The sequence below is a fragment of the Helicoverpa armigera genome, chromosome 2 (assembly GCF_030705265.1).
Source record: "Helicoverpa armigera isolate CAAS_96S chromosome 2, ASM3070526v1, whole genome shotgun sequence".
In the NCBI taxonomy this organism is placed as follows: domain Eukaryota; kingdom Metazoa; phylum Arthropoda; class Insecta; order Lepidoptera; family Noctuidae; genus Helicoverpa; species Helicoverpa armigera.
In genome coordinates, this window is record NC_087121.1 from 6,904,635 (window position 1) to 6,919,469 (window position 14,835).

The window sequence follows — 14,835 nt, forward strand, 5'->3', positions numbered from 1 at the left end:
TACTAGTGACACACCCTAACTTGCATTTTTTGTTCCACAGCGGCGATCATGGTTGATGTTACCCTGGGTGGTACTGGGCATCGTGCTGGCCATCGGCTTGCTCATCAGCGTGTTACACACCTCCATTACTTACTATCTCGACGATAAAGAGGATCATACCATCATAGCCACAATCATTCTTATTGGCGGGCTGTTCTATTTATGTAAGTTAACAGCTTTAGCCATTGTCACATTATAGATATTTCATAATACATGATCAAGAATAATAAATAATGAACCTATCTTTTTTATTGAATGTAAATGAACAATATTTTTTAATTGTTTATTGTCATTTTAGAAGAAAAATAACATAAGGCTAACTATACATTCTATAATTCCAGGTCTGTACCTCTACCTGTGGGCAGTGGTGTTCAGCCATTATCTAGACGTGCGTGACGAGGAAGAAAGAGGGCGGTACCGTAAGGCCCCCTACAGACGATAAGCCGACAACTGCGAAACTGAGTGCATAATATTCGAAAATATCGTCAACAGCTAATCTCAATGCTTTTATCTCTTATAATATTTTAGGATGATGAATGTGAAAATTAAAATGACTTTCTCGGATATTGGAGTGGAAACTAGTGTCTTGTCTTAACAGTGCCTTAACTCGGTGTAAATAAATATTTTATGTATTTGTAGATACCTATTGACAATGAATTTAATACATCGTAGTGCTAAGTATTGGGATAATGTTGATTTTATTTTTTTATTATAACGCATATACAAAAAGTTGGGCAAGAAAAGTTCATTCAAAAGGTTATCTGACGTACCTACCCCTTACCTAAATATTTATTTACCCAGTAAAACTAAAATATCTTAATAATATCTTTACTTTACTTTGTAATGAATACCTAGTCCTTTATTAAATGCAGAAGGTCTCTACCTACAGGTGTTATACATTGTCATCGGTTCTCTCCCACATAGGACCTATTTCTTAAATGTTGTCTTACAAAGTAAGGTGCTAGACAGCAAAAAGAATAAAAAAAATATTATAAGCAATTTTTACAGTACAATTTTTAAATCTTAACCCAAAAGTAGCCTTCAGGGCAGTCGCGTTTTAGCTACACAATTTTCATAAGTAGATTATTCCAATACGAAATGGTTAAAATAATCATTAAAATTATTTAATAAAACATCTAACTTGCCCGTAATACCTGAACCTAGATACCATAGTAGGTACATATAAAAATATTATTAATATTATATAGGTAGGTCTATAATAACTTATTTTTATATTTAATTTAACAAAGTTTTACGAGTACAGAGAAACATTATATTGTTAAATCTAAGTTATATTAAGTTTTATTACATTCTTGTTTAATAAACAAAGAATAATAAATGAGCGACGTTTTATTTTCATCCGCAACCCATTGCAAATCCTTTTATTTTTACTATTCTAGTCAATATCTGTCATGAGGATAAAACATTGAATAAATTAATTTTAACATTATTCAAGGAGGAAAAGAGCAGGTGCAAATAAAGTTTGCAGTAAAACATTCGGAATAATAATTCCGTGGTTGAACAAAAAAAAACAATTCCACTGTAATAGTGTTATGCCGGTTCCCCATGATTGTCCAACAAGTTTTCAAAAACCATTAAAATTAAAACCATTAAATAAAATAACTCTTTGGCAAAATCGTTTCGATTACCAGAATATGTTTTCTTCAGTTTTCCTAGGCTCAAAAGGGTTAGCTAAGCATGCGTAAGAGTATGTTACTATATTCTAAAGAATGTTTACAGACTTATTAAGAATGTGTATTTGCATTATATATTTCTGAAGCCATTAGACAGATCCGACACTAACACGACCCAAGTGGTAAGACGGTCATATTTACGAACGTTTTGATTGTTGGACGATCGTGCGGAGCCAGTACGGGAGCCAGCATTATCTTCTTGGTATGCAGATCATTTGTCTATGGTTATTTACGATTCACTTGTCATTGTCAAAGTTGAAACGTCAATCGCATTAATTTTATTCTCGTTTCGGAGTTTCGGACTGAACGGCTGTGTAGACTTGCAGATAATGCGTGTTTAAATTAAATTGCAACATATTGGTTGGTTTTTCATTTCAGATTATAATAGCAGTCCAATAGCTTTACAGGACTTAAAATGGAAATCTCATTTAAAGGCAAGAGAATACTCGTTACCGGCGCTGGCCAAGGTTAGTTGAGAGTTATAAAATCTCTTTTGTTTAATTTCTTAGCCATGTTGTAGCTATTAACTTATAACATTGCCTACCACATTAACTTTTCATGGTTATATTTCATAATTGATTTCATGACTTTTTGTTCGTGTGCGTGCTATAACTTAGTTGTAAACCCGTAGGAATCGGTCGAGGTATCGCTGTTGAGTTGTGGCGTGCTGGAGCAAACATCGTCGCCTTGTCTCGCACCAGATCTCATCTAGAGACACTACAAAGTGAATATCCCTCTATAGACATTGTGGACGTTGATGTAGCTGATTGGGAAAAAACCCGGAAGGTGGTTGAATCCCTCGGCCACTTCGATGCTCTTGTGAACAATGCCGCGATGGCTATATGTGAACCCTTCCTCGATTGCTCACCCTCCGACTTTGATAAGTATGTTCTCAGTTGAATATTTTTTACTGTCAATCAAACCAATACTATTTAGCCATAGATAACAAAACAAAAATAGTACTTACTAGCCCATTAATGTTCACAAACTGATTAAACCAAGATTAACTTGAACACTTTCTAGATTGCCTACATACCTAATGTACTTTTCATATTTCCAGAATGTTTAACGTAAATGTAAAGGCAACCCTTAATATTAGTCAAATAGTAGCAAGAAAGATGGTAGAAAACAAAACCCATGGTGCCATCGTCAATATATCATCACAGGCTTCAAAGGTAATTCAATGTTTTTATCAATACAATATCACTGTTATTTTGCTATCTATTGACAATCAGCACAGCTTACATGTGTAATATCCTTATCTTTTCCCAATAGATCAAACTCGTATTAAGTATATTAATTTGTATGTATTGAATAATTTAATTCATCAAAATTTTACTTACGATTGTCAAAATTTCAAGGTTAAACTAACCATTGAATGTTTATGGTTCCAGGCTGCATTGAAAGACCATGCCATCTACAGTGCATCAAAGGCTGCTCTGGATGCCCTGACTCGCTCCATGGCTCTCGAACTTGGTCCTTATGGCATCCGAGTGAACTCTGTTAATCCAACTGTAATCATGACTGAAATGGCCAAAGTGGGATGGTCAGACCCAGCCAAAGCCAAGGAGATGCTTTCTAAAATACCATTAGGAAGGTAATCAATTCAATAGCTTTTTTTTTATGTTGATGATGTTGTATGATGTGTAGTGTTGGTTTCATCATTTAGCAATCACACTGAGATAGGTCAAGATAAAAACTTATCAGAAATTCAATATATTCAGATGTTTTTGTTATTTCAGGTTTGGAGAAGTATCTGAGGTGGTGAATGCTGTAGTGTTCCTCTTGAGTGAGAGATCCAGTATGATCAATGGTGTAGAGTTGCCAATTGATGGAGGTTTCCTTGCCACATAATATCATTGCTTACAGCATATTTCATTTAGCAAAGAATATTAAAATAACTTGAATATTTATGGCTTGTAATATTGGATATTTTTTTAACAATTGCATATTTTAGTTTTAAGTATAGGTATTGGAGCTATGTTATTAAATCAACCAAAGATGGTACCTTATATAAATATCGCCATATAAAGTTATCATGTATGTTTTTGTGTGATAATATTGTTATCAGTTTGGGTTAACTTTTTACCTACTTATCATTTAAGAACATTAACACAAACAAAATTAAATTAAGATATAATTGTTCTCATAATATATGACTGTAATAACTGTTTCTTTCCTTGTTAGCTAAAACTGTTGGAAAGGCAACTTTCCTTTATTCTTATGATAGTTTATTAGATCTGTATCATGCCAATGTCTACAAAGTCCTTCGAAAAAGCATTTATATTTAATTAAGTCATTAGAAACTATGAGAGGTGGACACTGAAATTCCCAATTAAAATCTTACATTAAAAATAAATAAATAGAAAACCACTTAGTTAAGGTCAATTGATCTAAATATAATTGACATTATGTTTGTTATTTCCTTTTCTTTGTAATACTGAAGACTCTGTTGGAATAATTTGCTTACTGATACATAAATAATATAGTTTAACAAAGCCAGGAAAATTATTTTGTTAAATAAATGCAATTTGTTGAAGTATCTTTTATTATTCCAGAGTTGAAACCACAACATTTTTATTTGAAAGCGTGACATAAACAAACTGATTACTATCGTAGGTGGTAAAAGATTAGGATAAGCTTAGTTCCTACTAATCAAACTCGACTAATTTTGTCTGTCGCTTTTTCACGTCTAAATTGCTGAACCGATTATGAAATGTGGTACATACATAGTCTAAGAGCGTGAGAAAGGACATTGGCTACTTTTTAACCCTCTGCGGGAGTTATTTTCTTCGGAACGCCAGCGGAGCCACGGGGAACAGCCAGTAAATTATTACAACTCAAACTTGTACTTAGTATAGAGACTTATTTGCCACCAACTGATCGTATTAACTTTGAGTGATAATTTAGAACGAAAACAAACTTCTTATCGTCTCAGTAAGTAATAAAATGAATGTTTGTGCAATAATAATCGAGATAACTAAGGCTTATCGAATACGACAACAGTACAATACATTATTATAATTAGTTTGCGCGCTCTCAATAAGTAACGTTTGAAGTTTGACGTTTTGTTGTGGACTAAATTCAATCATGGATAAATATTTTAAAGGAAAAAGAATACTGGTTACTGGTGGATGCCAAGGTATCATAGTTAAATATTATTTTCCCGGAGCAAAGATTAAATAAAATTTAAATATCAGTCACGAACTCTAACTTTTCAGGTATTGGACGAGGAATAGCAGTTGAGTTGTGGAGGCTAGGTGCTAACGTTGTAGTTATCTCCAATCAACCAGACAATTTAGAAAAGCTTAAAAAGGAGTATCCCTCTATTGAAATTGCGTGTGTTGATCTATTAGACTGGAATAAAACCAGAGAACTTGTGAATACCTTAGGCGCTTTCGACGGCCTTGTAAATAATGCAGGAGTTGTTATTCTTGAACCATTTTTTGAATGTTCCCCTGAAAGTTTTGACAAGTGAGTAACAGTTTACTATAAATATAATGCGTTGTTGATAATTATTAGAAGTACATACCTAGGTACCTAAATCAAGGTGGAGTGCATTAAGTTCCAAAATGGTTCTTTCTCCCACAGGACTATAGCGCTCAACGTAAGGGCAATCCTTAACATAAGTCAAATTGTAGCAAAGAAAATGATTGACAACAATATCAAAGGATCTTTCGTGAATATTTCTTCGCAAGCATCAAAAGTAAGTGTTCTGCTCTTGTTGGCGCCAGCGGTTTTACCAAATTACTTTCGGGAGATAGTAGACATCCTCTGCCCAGGGACGCCGGAAGAATTTGTCTGTCTCGTACCGGCAAAAACAAGATGCTGTATCTGTAGGATCTGAATCTGCTGATGTATAACTTTTCCACAAGGAAAAATTAAATTAGGTGTAGACTAACTTTTTAGGATTTTAAGCAGAGGACGAGAAGTTGGGACTTTCGGACTTCGTGAACATTTACAGAACATTTTACTGTATCTATTCTAGTTTTGTCTTCATCAAATTCACAGGCAGCTCTGAAGGATCATACTTCTTACTGCGCGTCAAAAAGTGCAGTCGACTCGTTGACTAGGACTATGTCATTAGAACTTGGTCCTCACGGCATTCGGGTGAACTCGGTCAATCCTACGGCTGTTATGACTGAACTGGGCAGAAAGGTCTGGTCCGAGCCTGCTAAATCGCGGGAAATGCTTTCGAAGATTCCTTTGGGAAGGTAATGGCTCTTGGATTAATTTAAATATAGTCTCCACGAGGGAAAGTGACTAATTAGATATTATTATTCTTTTAAGGTTTGGAGAAGTAGAAGAAGTTGTCAACACGGTTTTATTTCTTCTCAGTGACAGTGCCAGTATGATCACTGGTGCACACCTACCTGTTGATGGAGGATTCCTTGCAACATAAGTAGGACTAATCATATTATACTGTTCTTTAATAAAGCTAAGAAAAACAGTCTTGATTTTACTCAGTTTATTGTGCCAAAGGAATTTATACATACTGGACATAAAAACAATGCAAGCATAACATTTTTTTATAATGCGTAATATGCTAAGATAGGCTAGCACATTTTATTTCGATGAAATTATACGAAAAGATAAATTAAAACGTAGCATGGTTAATCTACAAGAATCCAATTTTATTAGTCTCATGTTATTAGTACAATTTCGTCTTCTTCGGAGGGAACAAAACGTATGCGGATACGGACACTTAAATTTAAATTGTATCATACTCAATAAAAGCCACGATGTTTTCCTAAATCCCTTATTCATTCTAAAACTACTAATTTAGATTTGTTCCCTCCCCTATATCAGTAACTGAAGAATATTAAATATACGCAACTTTCGACCTCAAAGACATTATATATCATTATGTCACGCATACGTCTACAAAAAATACAATAACAGCAAAATAATTTCAATGACATTAACGCTACAACAGTTATGTATGTATTTATTCCATTACCTAGGATATTGTAAAAAACAGTGTGTCTGCTTACTTAATAACCTTAAACTTAATATTTACAAAATTAAGTCCGTAAAGTCTTTCGTCGTTTATAGCGTACACTTAACTTTAGGAGCAAGCCACGACCTTCCCTCGGCAAAGCATTGAGATACAAGTTGCGCTCCCACACTGACGACAAGCACAGGACACAGTACCGCCGCACTCCCGACCATCACTTATGTATTAGTCACGACACTCGTCGCCTCCATGTATTTGAACACGAAAACATCATCTATTATACAATAATTAATATAAATTCATAAGAATATTAGCAACACAATATCATTATAATATTTGGGTACTAACATATTACGAACTTCTAAATGAAGGCATTAACTAAAACACACTCATATTTTAAACGCTAAAAATACACTGATATCAATATTGGCACAGCGTTGAAAAGTAATACGACTGTTCCGTTACCTAGTGGATCGTCTTTGAACTGTCTACAAAAGGACAATGGGCACAAATGTATGGGACCTGGTATACCCCACCAATAGGAATGTCATATATATCATTGGATAGGCCTTTTTATGTAGAACAACATTTACTATGACAGCTTTGCTGAAATGTTTGTCCGTTCTGAGATATAGATCAAAAACTGTGCAAAAGTTAGAACTAAGTAATCTATTGATACCTCAAGTTTTTAAAGGAAAAACTTAGTACTAATAACTTTAAGCCTTGTTTCAAAGAAAATCAGATTACAGATTGGTCAGCATTAGTTTTCAGATTGTTTTTTATCTATATCTCAGAACGGACAAACAATAGAACAAAGCTGTCATGGTAAATGTTGTTCCAGTTAAAAAGACCTATCCATCGATATGTGTGACTTTGCTATTGGTGCGGTTTCTCATTACGCGCAATATCCAGTTGGTACAATAAAAGATTCAAATGCTACATAATAGTAACAATTATGGACCTTAACGGGTACAGCAGGTAGAACATACAAGACTTACACTTAGTAGTTCTTAGATTTTCCTTTAAAAACTTGAGTTATCAATAGATTACTTAGTTCTAACTTTTGCACAGTTTTTGATCTATATCTCAGAACGGACAAACATTTCAGCAAAGCTGTCATAGTAAATATTGTTCTACATAAAAAGGCCTATCCAATGATATATATGACATTGCTATTGGTGGGGTATACCAATCTGCCCATTGTCCTTTATCCAAACAGAAAATTGTTTTACATGCATGACTCAAAATGCTACTAAATACCCTGTAGATCTAATTAATTTAATGTTGGATAAGAACTTAGAATAATGTGCATAAAACAATGAACGTAAGATGTTGGCCACAAGTTTACCAATATGATAACAAGATCATACTATCATAGTGCCTGTTCATAGAACCTCTTCTTTTTCAGAAAGTCAGGTAAAAAACGCTTAGATGATTTTTATTCTAAACTAAACCCCTATCTATACAATATCATGTCAGGATGATTTGGAAATCTCAAAGCTTTGCAATACAAACCCTTGAAATGAACTTGAATATATTAACCATTATGTATTTACATAAAAATTGAACCTAATTCTCAGTCATATTAAGAGGTGATGCTGTCCACATTATGATTTAATGAAAAAATATGTCATTCGTTAAAAAATCGTATTTCTTTAAACTTTGTTTACAAATTAATCATTATAATATTATTATTGGCTAAATATTATAGACAGAGAATAGGAATTTTACAGCTCTGCATTTAAAAGCAAACGAACAAAATATATTGAGAGAATACGAGAATGGTAACAGATTTAATTGAACTAGGTACATTATGTATGAGAAAATTTGGTAATTTATATGAGATCATAGATTCCTAGAAGCTCTAGATCGGTTAAAAGAAAGTACACAATTTAAAGGATAATAGCTCCAAAGGGAATGTACGTACAGTTGGATGCACGCGAAATTAAAATTAAATCATCAAAATAAAGATTATTATTAAGTGAAAGGAATATTTTACAAAAGAAAAGACAAACAAACATAGTTTACAATTAATCAATGCAGTGTATTCATGGGCCAATTATGTTTTTGAATTAACTTACCTAGATTAAACTATGGCAGTGGCTGGACATAAATTGTAAAGAATGATTTAACATTACCACTTTAGGCCGTCTATCCAAACAGAGGTACAATAAGGGATTACAGGAATGGCCTACCAAATCATCAGTACTATTGAAAATGAAAATATTACACAAGACCATTCCATTCAGACCTTTGACAGATGCCCTGTACGTCACATACTTAGAATTATTTTTAGCACAAAACAAGAATGTGATTAATATATTTTAACTCAACTTGGAAGACAAAATGCTATAATCAACATAATGCTATTATCTTATAGCAAAATAACTAAAACAAAAAATACTATATTGCACAAAATATGATTGATTGAATTATTATTTTTTTAGAAACAACAAAGAGCCAGCAGAATCCACAATATGAACATTATTGGCCAATCTGGTTGAGTTTGTCCATTTTAAATATCATCACTGGACGTCTCAGGTCAACATCTGATTATAATTATGTAGGAAGCTTAATTTGCCACATTACATTTTGAAAATACAAACTCCAAAATGTTCTTAAAATTGTAGAAAAAAGTTTGTGTTAAGTATGACAGACTATTTTTCAAGCAAAGTGTCACTAAGCGACTCATTTGGTTCGCAATAATTGAATACTTTTAGAAGATAACCATGGACCATGTAATTTACTGCCTCGCGTTTTACACGATCTGATGTAATCGTGTGTAACCGTTTATCAAAGTTAGTAATAATTGAAATGCTTTAGAGTTAAATTACCAGATCAATAACATTTTTTTTAATTGTGCCAAGAACATAAAATCATTAAGACTTAAGTATATCACCAAGTAGATTACTTAAGCTTGTCAAAAGGTTGATTTTAGTAACTTATCTGCATAGTCAAGGCCCACAACAGATTTTGCGGGCCTTTTGACAATATTATAGTATTACCTTACCAATATGAAATATTATGTATCTTACTTCTAAATATAACTGAGCATAAAGTACAACGATGCATGGGTAGGCCTATTAATTACTCTATGCTTAAATGAGTGTCATTCAAACAAATATAACGTTTCATTTCACGGCCCACTCATCATCACACTTATATCCTACAATTAAATAATTTACAATAATATGAATGTTAACACGGATGCATACAAAATTGTTTCCTTACTTTAATACAGAATCTATCTCAAAACGTGATAACGTCCAACGACGTTCGCGCCTCAATTCCTACTGCGCGGTTCGATGACATGATAAGTCGTCGTTAAAACACACCGTCTTAATACGTGAATATATCGAGTCTGTGTTAGCTTGTTCGGGCGAATAGAACATGCAGGTCACAATACGAACGTGGTTCCATAGTGGTGGTGTTAACACTGCGACGACACCAAGATCCCTCACCGCCACTCCGAGATGGCGGCCACCGTAGTGCTCGGCTGTCCCGCCGCGCCTGCCGCTGCAACACACACCCGGTCAGAGCCTGTCTCCGCCCGACTACACACACACGTCTCAGAGCACCACTTCTGTTGCATGTTATGGCCTTCATCAAGCCATTCAAAGCTACTTACTGTTTTCTTGTTCTTGATTTTGTTCATGACGTCTTAGTGTACGGTCATTGCCACCCGATTGATAATTGCCGCGCTGACCACCTGTAATGTATATAAAAGTTGTTATAAATGTGTTTTTTCGTAATTTCATCTTATTAAGGTTTGGGAGAAATGGTGAAATCTTACCGAATTTGAGCATATTCCAATCAAACACGTAGTCGTATGTGAACCCTTGTCGATGGAAGAGTGTGCGGAACAACTGACGGAGATGACTGTAGTCAGGTCTCTCCTCAAAACGTAGCCGTCGGCAGTATTTAAGGTACAGTTGAAATTCGATAGGATGATTCTGGAATGACATTAATTACCACAATAAATAATGTTTCAAAAAACTCTTTTGGTGTGCCATTAACCACAACTCGATGGAAAAGTATCATCATGTCACAAAGCATTCGGAAAATATGCATAATTCAGAAGTTGAAATTGTTTTGGTTGTGTTTTATTATTCTTATCACAATCGTTAATAACAAAAGTGTTTGCTTTTTAAAAATAACATAACATCATGCTTAATATTTAGTTGTGTAATAATAACAAATAGTTAATTACGTAGACATACAAGTGACATGCACCCACTCCCCAGTTTAACTTACTTTGCAAAGTTCGTCGAAAGGGGTTGACAGTTTCTTTTCAGATATTCTCTCGTACTTCTGGCGTTTGGTAGCGGCTTTCAGCCCTTGCCAGGGAAGGCTTCCACGATTGAAATACATGAGTACATAGCCCAATGACTCCAGATCATCGCGGCGCGATTGTTCGATGCCTAAATGTGTGTTTATTGATGCGTATCTCGCTGTGCCTGTAATTTAAACCATTTTAAATTAATTTCAATTGTCTATCTAATAGATTTAATCTCGTAAAGTAACAAAACCGTACTATACAATAAGATGTGGAGCGACATCAACAGCCGCTTAAATCGTTTACATGTACATGTTTAACTGGGCTGACATCTACCACTGCAAAAAGATAAATTTGGTTCTAATTGTGGCCCTAATTTTCCAAGGAAGTGTATGATATCTCTGTGTTATACAGTACAGTGCATAGACGAAGCACATACAAGATGAAATGCATTTTATGATCAAGGTTAAATACAATGCGTTTTAATGACGTCACTCTCGTAGAATGCATAATGAATTTGCTCAATTAAAGGCAAGAACGCTACAAAATACGAATTAATTTATTTGTAAGTACAATGATGAAGAATTATTTATCAAAAATGATCAAGAAAATTTTGCAAGTTATCTATGATTGCTGTTGGCTAATAAAAAGATAAGAAAACAAGGATTGTAGCACAAGTCACAATATAAGAAGGAAAAATAACATTACCTGTTAAGTTTTTGTTTTCTCTGTATGGGATATGTTGCAATGTGCGTGCATCTTTGTACTTTTTCGCTAAGCCAAAATCTATTATGTACACTAAATTCCCTTTTTTACCTAGGCCCATAAGAAAGTTATCTGGTTTTATATCCCTGTGAACAAACAAAAAAACAATTATTGTTTAGAACTTATGATTAGGTTTTTATCATGAAAAATGATGATTAAACATCTGCTGTATGTGTATTATGTCCAATCTCATTCACAGACACAACTCAAATTTTTAATATACTACCTACAAAAATTCTTTTCATTTCATTGTTGGTTCTTCTTTATGTAACTTGTACAATATCAGTCAAGTTGTTTGACTATAAGATTTATAAGCATGCAATACCAGACAACAGTGATTAATGCTAGTGTAACGAGCTATGTAAACAGGTAGATAGAGTAGTTCCGTTATCATTTACCCTCAGTGCTGACCTGCAACATGCATCCGTACTTACTACCAAAGATATTCCTTCTATTCATTATCTGTTTACTTGGAACAGTATATATCATATTGCTACAACATTGCAAAAACTGCATTAAAAGTTGAGATTGTTCCTTTAACGCTTAAGAATACTTAACAGTCTAGTCATGAAATGTACTCAAATTGTAAAAAATATAACCTTAAACTTTTTAACATAATTTTGACATTATAACCATAGATATTCAAATAATCATTGGCATAAAACTTAAAAGTAATTTCTTGGCATCAATCTTTACAATTAAAATCTATTAAATCATTCAATTGATTAGTTGATTGATTCAGTAACCAGTTACATTACAACTACCTACTACATTGCAAAAATCCATATACTTGATTGAGGATAAAACACTACTACAGCACAAAAGTACATATAAAGCATATATTTTGTGTGAAATAAGCATTGTCTACTAACTATATTTCACACAAGGCCTACATCAGATCTATGTAGTTAGAGGTTATATTTTGCAACTTGATAACATACATAACACAATGTCAAGGAATTTCTTAGTAAAGGTCATTTTGCTAACAGCAACAGTTTAAACTAAAAATACACCACAGTACTGGCTGTTTGTGGTCTTTATTTACTTTATAATCTATTTGCATGTTGCTATGTAATAATATACTATAAGACCATTTTACGTGGTACACATTGCAGCAACACAGATTTCATACAATAACTCTGTGCTTCTGGAATAAGACTTTTGACAACTCGCACTTGGGGTTCAATATTTTTATTTGCATTTTGAACTGCCATGAGGTTACTAGGACAATTAAAGAGCTGCAAGGTTATTAATAACTATAGAAGCTCGAAGAACTATAGAAGCTCTTAAGTTATAGAGATTATACTGGCAAATAATAAAGGTAAACTGCAATTCCATACCTATGAATGAAGTTCCTGTAATGTATATCCTCAATCCGGGTAATGAGTTGATCAGCAAGGAGTAGAACAGTCTTGAGGGAGAAACGGCGCGAGCAGAAATTAAAAAGGTCTTCCAATGAAGGTCCAAGCAATTCCATAACCATTACATTGTAATCTCCTTCCGAGCCACACCATTTTATTGCAGGTATACCAACTGTTTGCAATGAAACACCATTCATTAGAAATGCCTTATTTATACACACAATGATTATTTGACAAGAAGTTTATATTGTTTTGTAAGATAAGTTAAAATTACCACAAGCACCTTTATCACAATCTCCTTCAATTTAGATAGCTATAGTAATGTTTTTCACTGTTTGATTATTGTGATGTAGAGAGCAATGTTATAGATTTTATATCACCTATATATAACAATGGACAGTTGTAAGATTTTTGAACACTTACTACATCTACAATGATTATATCACCAAAACATTTCAAGATACCTTTACAAAACTGAGTAGCTCATATGATTAATCTTTTGACTTCTTTGCTCAAGGGTATTCATTTAGTTCAATTTTATTATTGTGACTGACACTTACCTCCTCCTTGCATAAGCTTATAAAACTTGCTCTCTATGTGTAATTGTGGATGCCTTGTCTTTATACATTCTAATTTGATAGCTACTTCTTCTTTAGTGACAATATTTGTTCCTGAAAACAAACAAAAATTATTGCTTAATCAGAACACAAACTGAAACAAATCATTCATGAAATATTACGAAGCAGCGACAGTAAATAACTGAAACTAACATACAAGATGTTTTCTTTACAATGTACCAACAATTTGGGCAGCGTCTACGACAAAAAGACATAGAAGCAGTACTAGGGATTCATTCAATAGTTAATCACATGTTAACATCATCTTTTATGATCACTTGGCGATGATTAACTTCACAAGCTACTATTAGCTAATAAGAAACACTTAAGATCAGTAACTAACAATAGGCTGCTGATATAAAAAGATATGCTGGCTATTTCGAAACGAAAAAAACTGCAGCTGACCTACCGAATGACCACTTTTCTTTGTTTACTATAATCTCTCAACATACTCACCAAGATAAATGTCTCCAAAAGATCCCGAACCGATTTTACGGCCCAGTCGGTATTTATTACCGACTCGAAGCTCCATTTTGGTATTTAGCATACAATGAAATCACAATAATATTACTGGCCACCAAATCATTACAGGACGGCCATATTGCGATAGACGCAGAATGTATCTAAGTGAAGTATGTAACTTAATTGGGTGGAATTGGTTACAAACTGTATTTTTCTGCAAGCTCCAGTCGTTTATTACTTGTTTAATCAACCTTAAATCGCATATAAAGTTTCTTACACAAAATTGCTCTAAAATTGATCTAATCTAACTACACACGCACATGAGGATTTTTTTCGTAGACAATCAGTTGGTTTGATTGGGTTGGGATAATGGAGCTTGGCTAGAATCGAGTCAGAGAAAATCGAGTAAACTTCACTAAGTTGGAATCGACTAAACATTTTTTGAGTAGCAACATCAAGAATTTTGAGAAAATAAAATACGATTGTGACTTTATTTAAACACATATTATATCTCAATGCAGAATTTCATATAATTTACTGTGAAGACAAGAGTATTTGTTTTTCTAATATCAATTTTTTACACCGTTCTAAGTTGGGAGTTGGGTGTTGGCTGGAGCGTTAGACCACAGATCACTATTTGTAGCAAGCTTGTTGGACGATTGTG

The 14,835-nt window shown here is 33.7% G+C and overlaps 4 protein-coding genes across 4 annotated transcripts in view; 3 read left to right on the forward strand and 1 right to left on the reverse strand.

The window, feature by feature from the left end:
* LOC110376662 (uncharacterized) overlaps nt 1-1,379 on the forward strand; it is a 32,460-nt gene extending 31,081 nt beyond the window's left edge. Inside the window, exons 4-5 of the mRNA XM_021335227.3 lie at nt 41-203; nt 381-1,379. Of these exons, the coding sequence (XP_021190902.2) occupies nt 41-203; nt 381-481 (264 nt within the window). The 3' untranslated portion in view covers nt 482-1,379. The remainder of the gene's footprint in view (nt 1-40; nt 204-380) is intronic.
* A 605-nt stretch (nt 1,380-1,984) lies between these two features.
* LOC110377132 (L-xylulose reductase) lies at nt 1,985-4,272 on the forward strand. Its single transcript, XM_021335838.3, has 5 exons — nt 1,985-2,200; nt 2,365-2,617; nt 2,794-2,908; nt 3,128-3,330; nt 3,476-4,272. Exons 1-5 carry the CDS (start codon nt 2,149-2,151, stop codon nt 3,585-3,587), a joined length of 735 nt encoding a protein of 244 aa, XP_021191513.1. The 5' UTR covers nt 1,985-2,148; the 3' UTR covers nt 3,588-4,272.
* A 440-nt stretch (nt 4,273-4,712) lies between these two features.
* On the forward strand, nt 4,713-6,183 carry LOC110377141 (D-erythrulose reductase). Its single transcript, XM_021335849.3, has 5 exons — nt 4,713-4,875; nt 4,955-5,207; nt 5,325-5,439; nt 5,745-5,947; nt 6,024-6,183. The coding sequence occupies exons 1-5, from the start codon at nt 4,824-4,826 to the stop codon at nt 6,133-6,135; spliced, it is 735 nt and encodes a 244-aa protein (XP_021191524.3). The 5' UTR covers nt 4,713-4,823; the 3' UTR covers nt 6,136-6,183.
* Nucleotides 6,184-6,186: 3 nt separating this feature from the next.
* Nucleotides 6,187-14,540, reverse strand: LOC110377122 (casein kinase I). Its single transcript, XM_021335827.3, has 8 exons — nt 14,166-14,540; nt 13,653-13,763; nt 13,072-13,264; nt 11,675-11,817; nt 10,945-11,147; nt 10,484-10,643; nt 10,319-10,399; nt 6,187-10,206 (listed from the first exon to the last, which is right to left on the reverse strand). Exons 1-8 carry the CDS (start codon nt 14,254-14,256, stop codon nt 10,148-10,150), a joined length of 1,041 nt encoding a protein of 346 aa, XP_021191502.1. The 5' UTR covers nt 14,257-14,540; the 3' UTR covers nt 6,187-10,147.
* Between the last annotated feature and the right edge of the window lie 295 nt (nt 14,541-14,835).